Source organism: Dipodomys ordii, unplaced genomic scaffold, assembly GCF_000151885.1.
Source record: "Dipodomys ordii isolate 6190 unplaced genomic scaffold, Dord_2.0 Scaffold72, whole genome shotgun sequence".
Taxonomy (NCBI): domain Eukaryota; kingdom Metazoa; phylum Chordata; class Mammalia; order Rodentia; family Heteromyidae; genus Dipodomys; species Dipodomys ordii.
This window is the reverse complement of record NW_012267288.1, coordinates 5,073,073-5,095,114: the sequence shown is the minus strand read 5'-3', so window position 1 is coordinate 5,095,114 and position 22,042 is coordinate 5,073,073. Positions and strand designations below refer to the sequence as shown.

Here is a 22,042-nt window from a genome sequence, read left to right as displayed (position 1 = left end):
TAATGTAACCTTTATGCTAAATACCACTTTACAACAATGTCTTTGTCTTACCTCCCAGCCTTTGGGCTAAGATCAACTGCATTGCTATGAAATCAAACTGTCAATCACCACTAATTTGGATTTTATAGTAATACATATCTGGCTAGTTGACATTAAGCTTTGATATGCCTTTGGAAAAGTGAGTCTATGCCAAGAAATGAAGTAAATAATATTTCAAATGGGACCATTTACCTGCTTAAGACAATAGACCAATTAAAAATGAGCAATTTAATATAAAACCAAATATTAGTAGACTGAGATAAATATGTCGTATGCACTTTATCATATATATTTAAGCCAGACTACCGAGGTATTGACTTCAATTAACAGTTGGATAAGCTAGAGCTGGTCTAAATGTGATGATAGACTCTAGTTCTTTTTCAGTAGTCTACCTTATATTGTTACCTGGAGTAGGAATGAGGCCTTCACTAGAGATGGAGGAGTCCCAGATCTCTTACTCAATTGAAGAGTCTGCATTTTAACAGTTGCCTGATGCTGTTGATGGCATCTGTGAGACTGCGAGGGCTTTGTGGTTAACAAACAAAACACAAGAAAGTACATGTAGGGGACAGACTGGACAGCTTGGAAGTATTTCTAACCCAAGAGACTTTCTATGTTCTTTTTCCATTTGAAAAACCTCTTAGGGTTTTCTAAAGCTGTCTCCAGCAAGCGGTGGTGGCCAGCTTACAAGTTACCTTCTCACATTCTACTTGAGGTCCTAAATCAGACCTTGAGAGACTGGCTCATATGACTTCCTACTTAATGATGGTGATAAATTTAGATCTCTAGGTGAAAATAAATAACAAAGTTCATTTTCTGAAGATAATGAAGGGTGGTCCATTGAATATTCATCACTTGTGGGAGGATGAATTATTTCCCTTTTGGGGGGATTAGGTTGTAGTGGTCAGCATATTTACATGAATGCAGTAGTAGCCATTGGTCTCTTGTGGTTTTGTGAAGATTTATCCATCCTTGGTGAATGACCTAGAGGTGAACTGCAGAAACAGACTTCTTGGTCATCCTTGTTGACTTCAGAAATATGATTAAGTGATCATTCTCATCCTATGGTAGAATGGTAAAGGATACATTCTGGCTTATTCTAACTTTAGAAACAAAAATCTGAAGTATCAATGTCTCCCCACACTCACTCCCCTTTGACAAAACATGTAGCTTCCAACTATTCATTTTGTTAAACGTTAAATTAATTGTTGAAAGGAGTTACATCATTGGAATTCTCCCCTGCATAGAGAGAAAACATGTGCCTTTTGTCTCTGTGAACCTGACCTACTTCACTTATCATTAATTTTTCCAAATATCCATTTCCTCATAAATATTATTCTGCTGGTGAATGATTAAAATTCCATTGTACACACAGACCACACACACACACACACACACTTCTTGATTCACTCATCCATTGTAGAACATTTGAACTATTGCCATAACTTGTCAATGGTGAATAGTGCAGCAAAGAACATAGCTGTGCAGGTGGTTTTATCTTATTTGTATTCTTTTGAATAAATGCCCAAGAGTGGCATCCCTGGATCAAAGGGTAGTTCTATGTTAAGTGTTTTGCGAAATATCCAAGCTGCTTTCTGTAATGGTTGTGCTAATGTACATTTCTACAATAGCTATACAACATGTCTAACAAGGGCCTAATATCCAGAATATACAAAAAACTCAAGGAACCACCCTTCCTGCAAATAATAACCCAATTAATAAATGATCAAAGGAGCTAAATAAAGGATTCTAAGAAGACGTGAAAATGGACAATAGACACATGAAGAAATGCTCAACATCTCTGGCCATAAAATGAAAATGCAAATAAAAACATTGAGATCCTGTCTTACCTTAGTAAGAATGAGAATCATTAAGTATAGGAATAACAACAAATTGTGGCGGTGATTCAAGGGATAAATGGAACAATTATTTTTGAACTATATCTCCCCTTACTTGCGCTCTCTGTTTCCCTCCCCCTGTCCCTGCCCACATAGTGTCTAGTAAATACCACTGTTGTATTTGTTCACTCTTTGCTCCATCTTTTCTGTTCCTCCTTACCCTCCCAAATAGAAACTAACAAAGAAGACAAGGAAAAGAAAACAAAAACATCAGCAACAGCATCTAAAAACATCTATTCCTTTTCTTGGAGTTCATTTCTTAAATTATTATTTTATAAAATCATATGCACATAGCTATTGAGCCTTTGTGATCTGCTCCTATGTATATCCTTCTTTGACCTCAATGTGTGAATGTCTAAAGGGCTATATAATTTATCATGTCCCATGTATAAACTTTATTACAAAGCCATAGAAATAAAGACAGCTTGGTACTGGCACAGGAATAGGCCTGAAGACCAATGGAACAGAAGATCTAGAAATAAGTCCAAAAACATATAGTCCCTAATATTTGATAAGGGAGCCAAGAACACAATTTGGAAGAAAGACAGACTCTTCAACAAATGGTGTTGGCAAAACTGGCCATCCATGTGAAGAAAACTGAAGTTAGATATTCATTTATCATCCTGCACCAGAATCAATTCTAAATGAATCAAAGACTTCAGTGTAAGGCCAGATACCATGAAAATATTACAGGGAAGGGTAGGAAAAACACTGGGCATTCTAGGCATGGGTCAAAACTTTCTAAGTAAGGATTCAGAATCACAACAAATCAAAGACTGGATAAATGGGATTACATCAAAGTGAAGAGTTTCTGCATGGCAAAGGACATAGCTAGCAAGATAAATAGAAAGCCCACAGAAGAAGAGACAAGGGCCTCATAGTTAAAATATACTTAGAGTTCAAATAATCTTTATTCCAAGGCTAAATCTTTGTTCTTCTTTTGTGGCTGCACTGAAGAAGGTCCTGTGATTCCATGATATCTTCTCCTCTTTAGTTGCCAGCTCAACTACCAACACCTCTACCAAATGGATGGAAAGTAAAAAGTAGGAAAACCAGCCCCATGGAAGAGACAAGCTTGCATACCCTTGCTCTGTGTAGGTGAAGCAGATATTCTCTTAAACCTGCTGAACAATTACTTAAATTCCCTCACCAGTGTACATGCTCAAAGGAAATGTGATTAACAATGCTTGACAAAAAATGACTCACTACCTTACTCATGTAACAGTAACCTCTTTGCACAGCGTCTTTATAATAAAATAAAAAATTTTAAAAAGGAAACATGATTACTATTACACTACAGAAAGAAAAAAATAGGAATGACCAAGAAAGAAAAGTGCAGAAGAGGCTACAGTTGGTAGTTCAAGTTGGGAATGTAACCTAAGGTTTTTTTTTACTAGAGGGAAAAATGCTTTTCCTGCCCATTTTCAAGAGATATTTGAACAGAAGAAACGGGCTGATCTGCACATACACCTCACCAAGCTGGTGCCTTCCAAATGGTTTCTGATATCACTCAGGGCAGGCCTTATGGATAAGTAGAAGGAAGGCCAGAATTGTGACTCATTCAACTACTTCCTTCCTCTCATTCTTCTTTGAATGCTGAGGTGTCCCAAAACTTCAGCCATTCTTTGAAAGCTGAGCTCAGGAATACTTTTCCCCCCTATGTATTCTAGTCCAATGCAAATATTTGTCTATTGAGAAATGTATAGCACTGTAGGATCATAAACCCACCATCTGCTTAGAATGAGCCAACACCCACCTGCAGGGAGACGGATACAGCCCTGTATCCTGTTTCTCCAGCTCTTAATCAAAGGCAGCTGAGGGCTGTGGGGCCCTGGCTTGTTTAGCTGCCCCATGCTAAGGTCATCTGTTAAATTCCAAAAGGGTGTGTATAGTTGTCACAACTTAGAGATTATTTTCAGTATCTCTTAGAGAAATTTTTGTTCAGTGTTGGGGTTAGAAAGAAGCTACCTTGCCATCAGCTTGGGGAAAGTGGGTGCATTCATGGATTTTCTCTTCTCAGAGTCTGGTATAAACAACTAGAGGGGAAAATACCAATATCATTTGTCTCCCTGCACAAAGTCCACATTTCCGAGCTCCCACAGGCTGACTGAGCAGGAGAGCTCCATTTCCCTATTCTTTTTTGGGGGGGGGGGTTGTCCAGTCGTGGGGCCTGAACTCTGGGCCTGGGCACTGTCCCTCAGCTCTTCAGCTCAAGGCTAGCCACAGCGCCACTTCCGGCTTTTTTTCATTTTGCTTTATGTGGTGCTGAGGAATCAAACCCAGGGCCTCAGGCATGCAAGGCAAGCGCTCTACCACTGAGCCATCTTCCCAGCCCCGATTTCCCTATTCTTAAAAAGGGCAGAGTCAAAGAAAGCTGTGTGTCTCATTAATGTTATTATTTGTCCAGGTACTGAGTCTTGAACTTAGGGTGTCCCTGAGCAATTTTGCTCAGGCTAGCACTCTAACCTTGAACTACAGGTCTACTTCTGGCTTTTTGTGGTTAATTGGAAATAAGGGCCTTACAGACTTTTCTTGGCCTGGATGGCTTCCAACTACAATACTCAGATCTAATTATGACCTCTAACGAGTGAGACAATTCATCCATCCAGGCACGGTTAAAGATAACAAGCACATTTATTTACACTATTTACATCAGAAAGGGGGGCTGTGACTACCTTGTCCTGCCCTCCTCAGGCCTGCCCTGCTCTGCTCCAGCAGGCCTTCCCTTCCTGCTGCCTCTCTCTCCCCTTTCCACGATCTCTACGCTACTCCCTACCTCCTCTTTCTCTCTACATCCGTGTCTCTCCCTCTTCTTCCCCCTCCTCTCCTCCTTTCCCCCCATTGCTTGGAGCATATAGGCTGCACCCCTCCCCTCCTCCAGTGGGACTACTCTCCACTCAGCTTCTCCGGTTGCTTGAAACACGCAGCCTCTATCCTCCACTAATGGTTTCCAACAGCCATTCACGCTCCTCCTCCTAGCTGTCCACTGTCCAATCCCAATAGGCAGCTCAGCATGTGGGGCTCGAGGCCCAGCCTCCAGCAGCACGCCCCGCCCCTTTCGGCGGCGTGCCCCGCCCCTCAGTGGGGCGGTGACGTCAGCCTCAATGCCCACTCCCTCCCGTGGTGGCCCAGTCTGGCGTGGTTAAGCTTGCCTGTTGATGTCCCGCCCTCTCCAGGGTCACAAAACCACACTGATTATTGGGCCCCGCCGATTATTATGCGCCCACCCCCACCCCCCGCTGGTTATTTCAAGTTGAGCCTCCTGAGTAGTTAGGGTAACAGACATGAGCTACTGGAGCAGGGCTCTTACCATCATCATTATTGTTATTGTTGTTGTTGTTAATTATTATTTTAAATGATTGCTATTCCTTATTTTAAACAGACAAAACCTGTAGTGGTTCATCTTGGAGTTCTCTACCCTGGCTCTCTCCTCTTGACAGTTGGAAGATGAATTACTCTGGGAGAGTTCTTTACCTGAAACAACTCTCCAAAAGACAAAAAATTCAGGTGGGATCTTTTCACAGAACGTTTTCCTCTGAGAGCTTTGCCTTTGAGATCATTTGGGAAAATTTGTAAAGAAAAATAAGACGGAACATTCACTGACTTGAATTTTAGAGTTGTTTGGCACAGATCATCAAGGATATGTGTGTGTTTGCGTGTATGTGTGCGTGTGTGTGTGTTGTTGTTATTGTTGTTGCTGTTGCTGCGGCTGAACTCAGGGCCTGGACACTGTCCTTTAGCTTTTTCATATTCAAGGCTGGCACTCTACCCTTCGAGTCACAGCTCCATTTCTGACTTTTTTTTTTGGTGGTTAACTGGAGAAAAGAGGCTCACTGACTTTCCTGCCAGGGCTAACTTTGAACTGTGATCCGCAAATCTCAGCCTCCTGAGTAGTTAGGATTACAGGTATGAGCCACTGGTGCTGGGCCAAAGTCATTCATTCTTAAGTGTTCCGCAAGACTGATAAAAAGCATACACATATGATTTCAATATAGTCCCAGTCCAGGGTTTAGGTGGGCAGAACAGGTAGGTGTAGGGCTGCTTACCGTTTCATCAGTTGCCGTTCGTACCTAGAGCCCCTAACACTGTCATGGCCTTATTTCTCACTGTGTAAGAAGGAAGAGCAAGGGCCGTTCACCACACATACCTTCACCAATACTTGGTGTCCGTCCACCAAGCCTCTTTAACCTTGACTCCTTTCTCAGGGACATCCCAACAAAAGGGCAGATAAGGCTCGGACTGAGGGAAGCACAAAGTACTTCTTTTAAATTTCCTGTAGGTAACAGTAATTAATCTCTCTTTCTCTCACCTTCCCTCCCCACTTTCTTTTTGGTACTACTTGGGTTTTGAACACAAGGCCTCACACTTGCGAAGCATACTTCCAGTCTTTTTTCTTCTTCTTCTTCTTTATTTATCTGTTAGGACCTTACAGTTCTGCTTGGAACCAGACTTGGACTATGATCCCCCTACCAACCCCTTTATTGTAGCTAGGACTACAGATGCATGCCACCATGCTTAGCTTCTTTGTTGAGTTAGAGTCTTGCTGATTTTTCCTCTTTTTCTTTTGCCTAGCTGGCTTCAAACTCTGATGTCCAGCTTCTACTGCATCTGGGATTACAGGGGTGCAGTATCACACCAGGGCAGCAACAGTAAGTTCTTGATGGTGCTGTGTATTTATGGGATACTGAAATTTAGCCTGTCCCTCCCCTTCTTTTTCCCCAGAGTCGCAGATTGGGCCATCAGAGTAACTCGGATCACAGAGAGTGATAGAAATATTCTTTGATTTGTTGGAAGTGGTAGCTTAAGGCTAGAGATTGTTGCTATAAACATGCAATTGAAATCACTGTTATTAGATTTTCTTTAATAAAGGAAATAATAATTTAAGATGTTGCATAATGTTAGTTTGGTGTATTCTTGTGGTATTCACAATATAGAAATCAAAAGTGGAATAATATTGGCAGTGTAAGAACATAGGAGCTAAATGTGTTGGATCTGAATCCTGATTTCATTAAGTGGTGTGACTTCTCTCCCCTTCTCTTCCCTTCTTTTCCCCTCCCCCACATACTTCTACCACTCCCTTTTTCTTCCCTATTTTCTTCTTTTCTCTTCTCCCCTTCTCTCTCCTCCCCTCTCTTCCTGTTTTCTGCTCTTCCCTTCTCTCCCTATTTTTCTCTTCTTTTCAACCCTCCTCTCCTTTCTTTCTCTTCTCCCTTCCCATCCCCTCCCCATTTTTGTTTAACAGACACATCAAAGACTGGAATGAATCATATGTCTGTAACAGTCTTTGTGTGTGTGCCTCATATAAAAGTAATACTCAGCCAGGAGCTAATGGTTCATGCCTGTAATCCCAGCTACTCAGGAGGATGAAATCTGAGAATTAAGAGGGTGGAAGCCAGCAGGAAAGTCCAATTAGCTAGCAAAAAGCTGGAAGTGGAACTGTGTCTCAACTGGTAGTACACCAGCCATGAGCATCAAAGCCAAGGGACAGTGACTGACATATTAAAGCCCCAGTACTAGCACAGGAAAAAAAATAAAATTCAGATTTTTTTTACATGCAATAAATTCTATGGGTTAAAAAAGAATTGATTAGGGCTGGGAAGGTGGCTCAGTGGTAGAGTGCTTGCCTTGCATACCTGAGGCCCTGGGTTCGATTCCCCAGCACCACATAAGCAAAAAGGAAAAAAGCTGGAAGTGGCACTGTGGCTCAAGTGGTAGAGTGCTAGCCTTGAGCTGAAGAGCTGAGGGACAGCGCCCAGGCCCAGAGTTCAGGCCCCACGACCAGACCCCCCCCCAAAAAAAAGAATTGATTATGGAATTTTCATTAACAGGTATTTGTTGTTGTTATTGTTTAAAAAAATAGAAGACGATTAACTCTTTGGAAACTTTCTATGAAGGATTGAGTTGGTGGTTGGATATAATTTCACAATAGATGTATAATTTCTTTTCCTATAAGTTAGCTGGAGAAATGCTTTAGTCTTCCTGAATCAGTTGCACTTCTCTTAAAATATTTAAAGCCTTAAATGTGTCTAGTCAACAATTAGATTAAGGAAAATACACAGCTGAGTTTTAAAATATACTTTCAGTATACTGCAGTTAGGTTTTAAATGTCTATCTTAATTTAAAGGAAGGTGATTAATTCTGGAACATGCTGCTCAAAGTTCTCATAAGAAGTAGACATAACTACATCTCTGTGTTTTGGTAGTGTGGGGATCATTCATCACTGACACTGGCAGGTTTCACACAGTGGAGAAGGCAGAATTAAAATGAGAGGAACTGATCAAGTGAATAAGAAAGGAGAACACAGAAGCAACCTGAGCAGGCACTTCTTATTTGGATCCTTTAGTCTCTATAACTCTTGGCTGGAGAAAAGCTTTCTTTGATATTGATGCAAGCAGAAACTAAACTACATTTTCACGTTTAGGTTTCAATATATATAGAGATACTTTATTTCCATAAAACAATTTTAAGCACACTGAAACATCAAAATAATGTAATGTTACAAAAGCCGTATCTATTCATATTTGTCAGTGATCCAGAGGTTATCTTCGTGATCCTTCACCTCCTAGATTGCAGGTGCCTTTTCCACCATCCCTTACAGCTCGGATTGGATAAGTCTTAAGGCTCTCTTCATGTTTTCTATCACTGAAATCACAGTAAATACGAATTGTGCTATTAGGAATGAAAGGATCAATAACTATGGGATCTGACATAGGCCCTCATAAATGAATAGATTTAATTAATGCTCCAACCAGTATAAACTTAGGACTTATATCAGTCAGCAGGCTGAGCACCTTTTTTTTTTCTCCTGTCAGTCATGGGGCTTGAACTCTGGGCTTGGGTGCTGTCCCTCAGCTCTTCAGCCCAAGGCTAGTACTCTACCACTTGAGCCACAGTGCCACTTCTTTCTGGTGGTTTATTGGAGATAAGAGTCTCATGGACTTTCCTGCCCAGGATGGTATTGAACCATGATCCTCAGATCTCAGTCTCCTGACTTGCAAGGATTACAGGCATGAGCCACCAGCACCCAGCCATCAATTTTTTTTTTAATATGAGCAACTGTATTGGGGGAGCTTTGAGGGAGTATCATTTTCTTTTTAATTGGTTATTAAACTGATCTGGCATTGCTGGAGTCAAGAGGCATTGTCCTTTTAAATATCATTAATAATGACCTACTTACAGATGTTAGGGACAGAGTAAATATTTCATTAACACTGGAGGAAATAACATGGGATTTCTGATATGAGGAGAATGGCTTCTCAAGGTCTATGTCATTTTAATGTGGATGAAAGTGTTTTCAGTGATCTCAAAATTTAGTGATCTTAAGAACTTTCCGATATTCCTGTGAAAGCAGAGCTGACTCTGGCAGCTAGGAGTTTACATTTTGCATATCAGAAGCCCTAGTGTTTGTGGATTGTGGGTAGCAATGATGTTGTCATCGTTGGCCCTTTTAATAGTCAGGGGCCAGCTTGTGCCACTGTCCAAGGTAATTTATGAATACTTACATACAGGCACATCTTGAGGTTCATATGTGTACAGTCTATTAGAATATCTTCCAGTTATATCAGCTCTGACTGTGAGAGAAGGGTCTGAAAGGAAAACAGATAATTCCTAAGAGACCGCTTTACTCACTAATAAATGAGTCATCCTTATAGATCGAGAGAGAGAGAGAGAGAGAGAGGGAGAGAGAGAAAATATAGACAGACAGACAGATATAGATAGATAGATAAATTTGGTAATAATGCTGTGTAAGCCTGATCTCTGGGACTCCCTGTCCACATCCACTAAAAGTATATACAGCCTTTGGAGTAGCTAAATGCCCTCCTTCCTTCCTTCCTTCCCTCCTTCCTTCCTTCCCGTCCTTTCCTTCCTTCCTTCCTTCCCTTCCTTCCTTCCTTCCTTCTCTCTCTCTCTCTCTCTCTCTGTACCAGGATTCAAACTCATTTGTTTTACTTGCTCAGCTGGTGCTTTACCACTTGAGCCATGGCTTCAATCTAGCATTTTGCTGGTTAATCAGAAATGGAATTTCAGTGGATTTTTCTGCTTGTATCTGCTTTGAATTGAGATCCTCCAGGTCTCAGCTTCCTGAGTAGCTAGGATTATAGGTGTGAGGCTTCAGTGCCAGGCTGGGACTTCTTCGAGCCCCTGAGAATAACTCAGTCTTTCTCTTATTCTAGAGGTCCCAAATAGCCTTTGAGGAATTATTCTTGAGCATGCTAACCAAATTTATAGTTTTCATACATGTAAATTTATGGTCAATTAATCTGTTGATTCAACTAAGTTGAATTAATCTGGCTTGGTACACTGCTAAAAATATTTTGATATTTGCTTAGCAGCATAAATTGCTTTTAAAATGCTTAAAATTTATAAATAATAGATACAGTGTATTTGGATATAGAACTAACTAGTGAACAGTAACTTCAAACTGTCTTCTCTTTAAAAAGAATAATAACCTTAAACTAGCATTTGAAAGTGCATGAAAGCAAGATGGCTAAGATTCCTACTGACTTTGTAAAGTGACACATGAGTTCATACACATACCAACAAACATGATTCTAGGCACATACTGCCCATCCGGTGACAAGTTCTTATCAGTGGTCTCATGCTAACAGAAGAAAGAAATGAGTGTTACGAATTGGATCATTTTGACATTTAATATAAAATATTTCCTGCAAATTGAATTTTCAGTACATCCTAAACTCTTCCAGCTCTGTGTAATAATCTATATCAAATAATGCTTAGCAATATGGCTTGTGGAAAAGAGATTGGTCAAAATTTCCATTAAATTATCATATTAAGAGAATATTAAACCTTCACATACCACAAGATTCAGCATGATGAAATCATTCTGAGCCATTTCTTGAATTTCTCCATTTTGGGCAAATACTTTTTTTAGTGCTGTAGGGGTAACCCAAATGCTAGTTTTAGGAAGCAAGACATCTTCAATGTATCATAGAAAAATACTGCTAACGGTTTACAATGTTTGCGTGAATTACTTGGGTTCAGGAAATTCTTTGGTCCTCCTTGTCATTTAGTCCCTGGTTGGAGAGCAAGGAGTGACAGGGTCTGTCCAGGAGGCATCAGGGGATCATCACATTAAGGAACTCTTAAGTTTTGTAAGTTCATGTAGCTCTTGGATTCACTGATTAAAGCAGCTCCTTCAGCAAACTTTCTCAATTGTTGCTCTCTTTCTTTTTTCCCCTCCTTTTCTCCTTCCTTTTTTCTCCCTGCCTACCTGCCTTCCTTCCTTCCTTCCTTCCTTCCTTCCTTCCTTCCTTCCTCCCTGCCTCCCTCCCTCCTTGCCTTTCTTCCCCTGTACTGTCTTTAGAAGAGGAATATCACATACCAATTGGCATAGAAAAAATAAACATTTATTTATTTTTTGGTAATGGGGATTGAACCTGAAGTGTTGCACCTGCCAGGCAAGCACTTTGCCACTGAGCTCCATCCCAGCCGAAATAAATTATTTAATAGATCACTAAGTACCTTGGTAATCTTTATGGATCTTCGTAAGAAAGTAGTACTCTGACAGTTACCTTTCTTTTAATGGATTTGCTGAGTGCCTCAATTCCTCTTGCCAGCCACTCTTTCTACACACACACACACACACACACACACACACACACACACACTACACACACACACAGGTCTTAGGAACTAAAATTACCTTGGCAATATTGACAGTCCTCCAAGTGGTGAATAACCATCAGTGGTTTGTTACTAAGAAAGAAAGTGTGGAATTTAGTAAAGTGATTGACATTGAGTCAAACCATATAAGGGAATTTAAACACAATCTTTGCGTCCTTTCAACAAGACTTAAACATCTGCTTACATGTCTTAACCATTTGTCTACAACAGTTCTAAGTAGGGCTCCACAATTCACCTGATGAATATCACAAAGGGCATATTAGAAACATAAATTCATAGGTTCCACCCAATCTAATCAATCATCAGAATGTTGCCTAGGAACCATTGTTCAACAAGCTTAGCAGGTGATTAATTTGTATATGAAAGTGCACATAAAAATAAATAGGTAAATAAAAATAACATCTTCAGAGATGAAGGGATGTTATGAACAAAATGTTAATTTCCAATGAATTTCACAAGAGTCAAATACTGCTCATTATTTTGATTTTTATTCTAGCTTTTACAAAAAGGCAAGTAATATTCAAATATCTTCATACCCACTCATTCTGTGCCAAACTACAACTTGCAAGCAACCTAAATAGGAGTTCCTTATATTTTTTTTCAGGGACATCTGGATTTTAACATTGAAAACGTTTTTGTGGCGTTTGTTTTGTTTTCTCTTTTGGCAGAAGTAGGTTGCTTTGTGCTTGGTAGGTAAGTTGCAGTACAACTGAAACTACATCTGCCTTTGCTTTATTTTCTGTTTTCTGTCTCATGATTTTTGCCTAGGTTGGGCCTTGGACCTAGATCCTCTACCTTCCAGCACATCTGGGATTCCAGGCATGCATCACTATGGCTTGGTTTTTGAGATATGGAAGCACTGCTAAAATTTATATATTGCTATTGTATCCTGATTATATACGTTACTGAATTCATATGTTAGTTCTGTTAGTGTTTTTGTGGAGCCTTTTAGGTTTTTATTCTGCCATAGGCAGACAGAACTGCTTAACTTCTGTTTCCAACTTGTCTGACTTTTTCCTTTTGCTTTTCCTTAATGACATTGGCTGGGAGTTTTTGTACCATTTGTGTGCGACTTTGTATGAGGATAATTCTGACCTCAATCAGTGACTTTAGAAATATTATCTCTCTTTTATTTCATTTTTTAAAGAACTTGATAATGCATCGATTCTTTAAAGTTTAGTAGTATTCATAACAGATTCTAGACTTTATTTGTAGATTTTTTAAGCTTATGTATAAAATTTCTTTATTCATTGGTTTGTTTAAATTTTCTGTTTCTTTAATCTTGGTATGTTTTAAATATATGTTTTTGAATGTGTTGAATATAACTTACATAATAGGCTCTTTGTATATCTGTAACATCAATGTTTTTTTTAAATTATTTCTGATTTTATTTATTTGACTCTATTCTCTTTTTCTTAGCTTGTCAGCCAGGTTGGTTGATTTTGACCATCTATTTCAAATCCAGTTCATATATTTGATGATGTCTAGATTCTCCAGTTGCCTTTTAACTTAGGTCTGCTCTGAGCTTTTATTTTTCCTTCTTACTACTAACTTTGGGCTTAGCTTGTACTTATTTTTTCAATTATTTGAGACATATTAGATTGTTTATTTGAGATTTTCCTCATTTATTATTATAAACTTCCCTCTTAGAACTGCTTTTGTTGCATCCTATAAATTTTAGCATGTTAAATTTCCACTTTTCATTTGTCTTAACATAGTTTTAATTTTCCCTTTTATTTTTTTCTTTAGGAACATATTGTTCATTTTGGGACTTTCTGGAATCCTTGTTTCTTGCTAGTTTTATATTGCTATCATTGAAAATTAATTTGATATGATTTTCTTCTTAAATTTGTGTAAGCTTGTTTTATGCCCTAACATCTGATTTATTCTGGAGAATGTTCCATGTGCAGTTAAGAAACATGTGCCTTCTGCTGCTACTGGATGCAATATTTTCACATTTTGGATTTTCTATGAGACAACTGCATAGTTTGTTAAATTAATGGAGAGGCATTTTACCTTTTTTTAGCGTGAAAGAGACCTTCTTCATAAGTTTGTACCCAAGTAATGTCATCTCCCCATCCTGAAATAAGAAGGAAAAAAAATCAGTGCATGAATGCAAGTCTACAGCAAAGCTTTGGAATAATACAAAAGTTTACAGAAGTACCAAGCTTCTAGTTGACATAAAGAGTAAGGAATCCTCAACTATAATGGGATACGAAGGGGTAGTACACTTTTATGTTATAGTGTGGATTTGAGCCTGTTTCAAACATGACCTTGAATGCAGTAAGTACTTAATAATGCTGCTATGGTGGCTGAAAGGACATCTTTGGTTTATGCAAAAGTTGTGGTTCTCAGAATCTGCAGAAAGTAACAGTTAATCTTTGTCTACTTTGTAAAACTAATAGGAATCCTTTGGGCTGTATTCCCAAGTGCCCTTTGTATGGTAAGCACAGAGACATGCTGACTTCTTCTTAGGCCCAGCACATTGTGGGAAAAAGGACTGCCAAGTTTTCCCCTGAGTTCTAGCTTGACAAAAAAAAAACTCTGATGTAGGAATTCCATTACTGAAAACACAATTAAACACAGGTCTTTATTAGAAACATCTACAAGACTGGAGCAGAGGGAAATAGAACATGTTGGATAGCAAGAACCAATTAGCCTAAAAAGAAGAGATGTGAGCAGTTGGGGATGTATTTTTGAGATGAAAAAGTAAGACACTGTAAAGAATGCATCAAATAGCCAGAAATATTGTGAATTATTTTCAGGAACTGTCTCAAACCATCCATGAAAAAAATTGGACTAGTGTAAAAGTAGAAGTATTTAAGGGGCTAATTTTGGCCCAGATTTTCATCTGTGTTTCTGACATTACCAGGCTGCCGTGTCTGGTTTTGATATCAGGGATAATTAATAGCCAGAAGTCATGAGGCAAAATTATGAGGCAAGCAGAAGATCATTCCATATTGTTTGGTATTTTTTTAATTTGTTCTTTGGCAACACATTTAAAAAAATATAATTTTTACATACTGATACCAATCACCCTTTGGAAGTGTGGATTATTTTTGTTATATTCTCACACTGCACAAACATCTCACACTGCGAAATCAATTCCAGGTCATTTTGTCACCTCAAGGAAAACCCTGTATTCATTAGCTATTGCCCTTACCCCGGTTTCACCATTAAATGCAGGCACGCAGAGTGCTGATGTCTTTAGATTCTATAGCATCTGTACTATTCTAAACTATAGTTGTTTAGCTAAATAGTGGAAGGCTTTTAGGATAATTACTACTTTAGTTTTTGGTGTTTTAAGGTTATTTATTAATTTTTGTTGGTTATGGAGCTTGAACTCTGGCCTTGGGCACTGTCCCTGAGCTCTTCAGCTAAAGCCTAGGGCTCTACCACTTGAAGTCACAGTGTCAGTTTTGGTTTTCAGGTGGTTAATGGGAAATAAGAATCTCATAGACTTTCCCACCTGGGCTGACTTTGAACTGCAATCCACAGGTCTCAGCCTCCTGAGTAGTTCAGATTACAGGAGTAAGCCACCAGCCCCTGGCTGTTTTAAAGTTATTAAGCTCATTGTTTTTATAGCTATTGTTCTTATAATGAAAGCTATTTGACAAGTTCTGTCTGGGAAAGTATTAAATCTTTTATTTTTTCTGGAAAAACTACATATTTTTTTAGACATGTAGTTTGTGTAATCAATAAACTAAAGGTGAATTAATAAACCTAAGTAAATGATGGTCATTTATTGATACACAAAACCTCTATGAATAAATAAATAAATTAGAAGGTAAGTCAGTGTTTTAGAATTTGAATTGTGCTTTAGTTTTCTGTTTTTGTTTTTTGGCTCCATTCACATTACAGTTCCAAACAGCAGTTGAGAACTTTCTGGTTATAATCATTATTTTGAATTAGCCATGTAGGGATAAATAATTGTGGTCTTATTTCTGTTATCTGGAGATACAGTAGTCAATTTTGAGAATTTTAAAGTATAATTTTTAGCTGGGCGCCGGTGGCTCATGCCTGTAATCCTAGCTACTGAGGAGGCTGAGATTTGTGGATCGTGGTTCAAAGCCAGTCCGTGAGACTCTTATCTCCAATAAACCACTAGAAAACCAGAAGTGCCGCTGTGGCTCAAACGGTAGAGTGCTTGCCTTGAGCTGAAGAGTGCAGGGATAGCACCCAAACACAGAGTTCAAGCCCCACAAACAAAGTATAATTTTTAACATATGAGGATACATTTGTTTCTTAAACGAAGTAAGACAGTAAGTACAAAAATACAAACATTTAAAACCTGTCAACAATGATAAATCTAGATTACAATGTTTAAAAACACTGAAATTGCTTTTCAAGTCATAGCAAGGACTTGGTTACCTAAAATTTCAGCAATTGAGTAACATACAATTTTCTAGGTATCCTTGTATACAAAAAAAATCCAAGTTATTTTCTTGCCTTAATAGAGGCCTAGGCTGAGTGCCAGTGGCTCATGCTTATAATCCTAGCTACTGAGGACATTGAGAGCTGAGAGTCAAGATTCAAAGCAGTCCCAGGCAGACAAATCAAATCAATTAACCAGCAAAAGCCAGAACTTGAGGTATGGTTCGAGTCACAGAGCAGAGCTCAGCCATGAGTAAAAAGCTTTGTGATCACTAGAGAGTTCAAGCACCTATACTGGCACAGTGAGTAACCAAGTAAGGAAGAGAGTAACCAAATAAATAAGGGGCTATAGACATCCTACCAGTTCTTCACTATTTTGACAAAGATGAAGTAAATCATTACTTTCTTCCCCCTCTCTTCTCCTTCCCTGCCCTCCCCCTCTTTCTTACTTTCTTTCCTTCCGCCTCTTCCACCTCCTCTTTTCTCCTCCTCCCCTGCCCTATCCCCCTTCCTTCTTAAATTGTTCTTGTTCTGAAAGTTAATTTGATCACTGTTTAAAATAATGACTCCCTTCTATTTCATTGTTTTGTCCTTTTCTTTTCCTTTCTTTTCTTTTTAGATTAGGCTTATTTGACAACTGAGTGCCAGTGGTTCATGCCTGTAATCCTAGCTATTCAGGAGGCTGAGATCTGAGGATCGCAGTTCAAAGCCATCTGGGCAGGAAAGTCTGGGAGACTCTTATCTCCAAGTAACCACCAAAAAAGCTAGAAGCTAGGGAAAAAAAGCTTTGAAATCACATACAGCAAGCATCTTTCAGTTAATTATTTGCTTTCTGACTAGACTATGGGTGTAGATACTATATAGTTTTTAAAAATCCAAATGACTGGATTTAGAAAATCAAAGGAGATTGTCTTACCTCTGGAAAGCGTCTGAGGAGGTCTTTTTGCCTTTTTGATTGCAATAGCAAGGTTGGAAGACACTGTGACGTGTAAGAGGCAGAGGGTCAATGTTGAGTGTAACATCCTGTCTTCTAGAAAACCCCTCGGAAGCAACTGGATGGCAAAAAATAGTTTTCAGAACCTAGTGGATTTGTTCAGAACATTAAGACATTGACCAAGAGTTGGACAAAACATACTAATTGATGGCTCTTTGATTGTACATGGGATAATCACCACCTAGAGCTTTCAAGAATTTTGTCAGTTTCAAGAAGGTTCAGTGGGCAGAATATTATGATGACATTGAAAGAGAATAGTATCCTGCACAGGATGCTGTGTGTGAGCCATACTACTCAGTTCCACAATGGAACTCAAATAGCATCCTATTGGTTAGTCCTAGCTAAGCTGAAGCATGCAATAAATAGCAAGATGAAAACTAACACAAAAAAATTGTCCTTGCATTCTTCTGAGCCCAAAACATTTGAACTCTACAAGAAAGTAAGATTGTGCATGAGCAAACACTGCTTGAAAAAGATCAGAGGTAAAGTAGAATACAGATGACTTGTCATTAATACCCTTTCTCACAGGCCATTCTCACCTAGCCCGTTGCTCTTTCAGTGGTAACTCAGCTCTTAAATAAAACCAAGTAAAAACATATTGCTATCAATCAACCAATCAATCAATCAATCATATATATATGTATATGCACACACAAGAGTAAAAATAATTGTGCATATGTCTTTTAGATTTAAAGGTTTTCTAAAGTATTTTTTTCTTTTTGACTTCTGCTATTTGGTAATGAATTCTCCACCAAAATAATTAAATTATCTAGCCAAGTTTGACATTGGTGACTCACACCTGTAATCCTAGCTATTCAAGAAGCTGAGATCTGAGGATCTTGGTTCATAGCCAGCTTGGGAAGACAAATCCAAGAGACTCTTATCTCCAAATAACTAGCAAAAAGTTGCAAGTGGAAGTGTGACTCAAGTGGTAGAGTGCCATCCTTGATTCAAAAAGGTAAGGGAGAATGTCAGGCCCAGAGTTTAAGTCCTAGTGCCAGCACACAAAAGAAAAAAATAGTAACCAAGGAAGAGAAATACAGCGAATGATTGTTTGCTGTTTCTATTCAAACATGAAAATTGGTGTACTTAATTGCATTAAGTATCAAGGAAAATTGAAAGATCAATAAAATGTGATTTGCTTTGGTAAGACTTGTGCCAGCTATAATAGTCTAGTTACTGTAAGAGAGAAGGTATAATCATCAAAGACAACAGCAGCTTGGTGGTGCGGTTTATAGATGTCCAGGTTTCACTAGGTAGTTCCTCTTCCTTCTCATTATAGTATTTTCCTCTGAAAAGTGATGTACATATTTGTTTCCTCTCTGAACTGCAAAGATTTGTTATGCTAGGTTAGCCTTACTCATTGCCTCTCATCTTGCTGAGGGTCAGGTGGCCATGGCAGGGGACAGCTGACAACAGAAGCTCTCAGTGGACTTAAAAGAACATAACCAAATGTCCACAATTAGTTGTTTTGAGGTTTTTTTTTTTTTTTGTCTGTCATGGGGCTTGAACTCTGGGACTGGTTGCTGTCCAGCAATTCAGCTCAAGGCTAGCACTTTACCACTTGAGCCACAGGGCCACTTTTTCTGTTTATGTGGTGCTGAGGAATGGAACCCAGGGCCTCATGCATGCAAGGCAAGCGCTCTACCACTGAGCCACCTTCCCAGCCCCACAATTAGGCTTTATAAACACTGGCCAATTGGCTTTTTTTTTTGTCAGGGGGGAAGGGTTAAGTTACTTTTCAAAAGTAACTTAATCAAGCTATGTACTTCAAAATTACATTAAAATTGTGCATTTCAGAACAATAAATCAAGCATTTATTATTTCCTTTGTCTCAGGCAGTGAAAAAACAAAACAACCAAAACCTGGTTAAGCAGTAACCATAGAGCTTGATAAGGGTTTCAATTTAAGTTCCCATAACTTACTAAACTATGAAACATGCCAGAGTGTCATCTTGTACTTTTAACTTCTAGTCATCCTGTGCCTGAAAGTCTGAATCAAGAAAGGGTAGATTTTAAGGAAGGGGAGGTGTAAGGTGAAAGAAAAAGTGATCCAAGTATATTAGATAAGTGTGTAGAAATATAATGAACCCCTTTGTGCAATTGACACACACTAATTTAAAAGAGAGAGAGCTGGGAGCCAGTTGCTCACACCTGTAATCCTAGCTACTCAGGAGGCTGAGATCTGAGGATCATGGTTCAAACCCAGCCTAGGCAGGAAAATCTGTGAGACTCTTATCTCCAATTAACCACCAGAAAACCAGAAGTGCTGCTGTGGCTCAAGTGGTAGAGAGCTCACCTTCAGCTGAAGAGCTCAGGGATAGCACGCAGGCCCAGTGTTCAAGCCCCACGACCGCCCCCTCAAAAAAGGAGGCGGGGGCAGGAAATTAGATAGAGTTTTAGCTGGAGGAAAAAGAGATGTACCTGAGTCACAAAGTCCAATCGGGACAAGGAAGGCATCTCACTGCTGAGAGACTGAGGCACTGTTAAGGATAGTTGTAACCTGAGTCCCACAGGCTTCTAGAAGCTCTATGGAATCAGTTATCAGAGGCTCATAAAGCTCTGAAATCCTATAATGTTCTGAGCCTCTAGTTATATTTCTCGAGAAGAGGATCCAGAGGATCCTAGACATAAAAAGAGGTTTAAAAAGGGTCAGGAAAAAAGCTTGAGGAGAAGAATCTCCAATAAAAAAGAGAAAGTATAATTTTATCACTTTGCTATTTTAAGCCTGCCAAGCTTAGTGTTGAATGGGAGGCAAATTATTATTAAGTTCAATTATTTGTTTACTTTTGTCAAGTATCCTCTCCCTTCAAATTAAAAATCTGGTTTGCTATTTTACGTTGCTTGATAATAATCTGTTAGAAGTAAAAAGAAGTTGTACATTGCTTGGTTTAGTTCAACTTTATGTCTGTAGTAAAAGAAGTATGCCTTGCTGAGGGTCAGATGATCCAGTAGGAGACAGCTAACCAAGTAGCTTCCGGTGGACTTGAAAAGAATGCAATCAGATGTCCACAACTAGGTTTTATAAATATTGATCAATTGGCATTTTTCATCACAAGAGAGGATTTTTCAAAAGTAACTTAATCAAGCCATGTACTTCAATATTGTATTAAAAGTTTATATTTCAGAATAAGGAAACTTTTAAAATAATACAAGGAAGAACTCTTGGTGGTACTCATGCAAGGAATTTTTAAAGAGATACTGTTGGTTAACTCCAGTTTATTCGGCTATCATTACAATGAAGAGAGACTAAAACTATGAAGCCAGTTCAGCAGCTGAAGGAAAACAAACAAACAAGTTTCATTTCCCTTTCCCCATCCTCTCCTGAGAGCCTTCCTGCTAAATAGCAAAAACTGATCATTTGAATAGAACAGACCTTGAAGACCGATTAAGTAATCTGGAAATTTTGCTTGCTTACCAGAACTGGCCAGTGCTTGTGTTGCAAGGGTATCCTGGATGTGTCTGGTTACAAAGGTTGTGTATTTTATAGCCCTACACATGCACCTGACGTACCATCGCACCTGCACAGAAACAGGAGCGCTGTTATCGGCAAGCTTACAGAAACTGGCTTGTCTGAAAACCTGTACTTTGTTCCAGGAGAGCTTCTCCCAGTAAAGAAAAAAAAATCAAACCAACAAAGGTCTTGTCTCTCTAGATTAAGATTAAATGTCTTCATAAAATGAAACCAAAGGCCTTCTCTGTGCTGCTTTCTCCTATGTCTTTCACTTTCTAGAATAGTTGAATATTTGGCTGGATTTCAGTACCATAAAAAAGAGGGAGAGCAAGAGAAAAAAGGGAATGCAATTAGAAACTGTACACCATTGTTCTTTGAGAGGTTTGTAGATTAAAAATAAAGCAAATAGGAATTCCTAAGGGTTTCTCTGTTTCCAGAAACAAAATTAACAGCTAAAGAGGATCAAGTTCTTCTTTTCTTTCTGAGAGAGAAAAGGAGAGAAAGGAATAAAAATACTATTTTCAAAACTTCCATGATTTGATTAATTTTCACAGTCTTTTATGAAAAGTCTTCACTTGATCATGTAAAAAAAGAAAAATAGGAAAAAAAGGCAACTGAGTTTATTTAGATTTTTTCTATTAAATATTATATAATTAAATAACAACAAATTAGAACGATCTTGGTCAGGGAGCTAAGAAATATGATCCATTTTGTTTTTGTACACCCCAACAGTAAAAATGGTCTTTACTCTCTTTTTCTTTCTTTTTTCACTGCCTGTCCTGGGGCTTAAACTCTGGACTGGAGCTGTCACTGAGTTTTTTGTGTTTTTTTTTGGTCGGTCGTGGGTCTTGAATTCTGGGCTTGGGTGCTGTACTTGTGCTCTTCAGCTCAAGGCGAGGATTCTACCGTTTGAGCCACAGTGCCACTTCTAGTTTTCCAGTGGTTTATTGGATATAAGAGTCTCACTGACTTTCCTTGCCTGGGCTGGCTTTGAACCATGATCCTCAGTCTCTTCAGTAGCTAGGATTACAGGCGTGAGCCACCGGTGCCCGGCTGTCCCTGAGTTTTATTCTCAAGGATAGTGCTCTACCACTTGAGCCACAGCTTTACTTCCAGCTTTTTGTGGATAATTGGAGGTAAGAGTCTCATGGTCTTTGCTGCCAGTGCCCAGGCCCTGAGTTCAAGCCTCAGGACTGGCACAAAAATCAATCAATCAAACAAACAAAGCAAATCAACAGTTGGATAGAGTCCCCTAAAATCACCATTAGGCACATAGCTGGGATAGTCTTAACCTTGTCCGTGACTGGCAATAGTTTATAGATAAATCCCTTAATACCTGATATCCTTGTTAAGCTATTACATAGTATTCATTTTAGTAGATAAAAATGTGGGAATAAAAAATGAGGAAGTAAAGTATTTACGGTGACAGTCTATGTCCCTTGGCAGCTCAGCTGATTGATTTGTGAAGATATAAATGTTAAATTTATCCCTAACTCAGAACAACTTTGAGAGTAAAAGGAAATACTAAAAGTCTTTAAAATAATGACTCAGGGCCTGAGTGTTGTCCCTGAGCCTCTTTGTGATTTAGGCTAGTGCACTATCACTTGAACCACAGCACCGTTTATGGTTTTTGAGTAGT

At 38.9% G+C, this 22,042-nt stretch overlaps 1 protein-coding gene across 1 annotated transcript; it reads right to left on the bottom strand.

Annotated features, from left to right (window-relative positions):
• Positions 1-8,529: 8,529 nt before the first annotated feature.
• On the bottom strand, positions 8,530-20,407 carry Agr3 (anterior gradient 3). Its single transcript, XM_013024013.1, has 8 exons — positions 20,368-20,407; positions 16,873-17,008; positions 13,599-13,662; positions 11,602-11,654; positions 10,756-10,832; positions 10,476-10,539; positions 9,440-9,523; positions 8,530-8,579 (listed from the first exon to the last, which is right to left on the bottom strand). The coding sequence occupies exons 2-8, from the start codon at positions 16,976-16,978 to the stop codon at positions 8,530-8,532; spliced, it is 498 nt and encodes a 165-aa protein (XP_012879467.1). The 5' UTR covers positions 16,979-17,008; positions 20,368-20,407.
• Between the last annotated feature and the right edge of the window lie 1,635 nt (positions 20,408-22,042).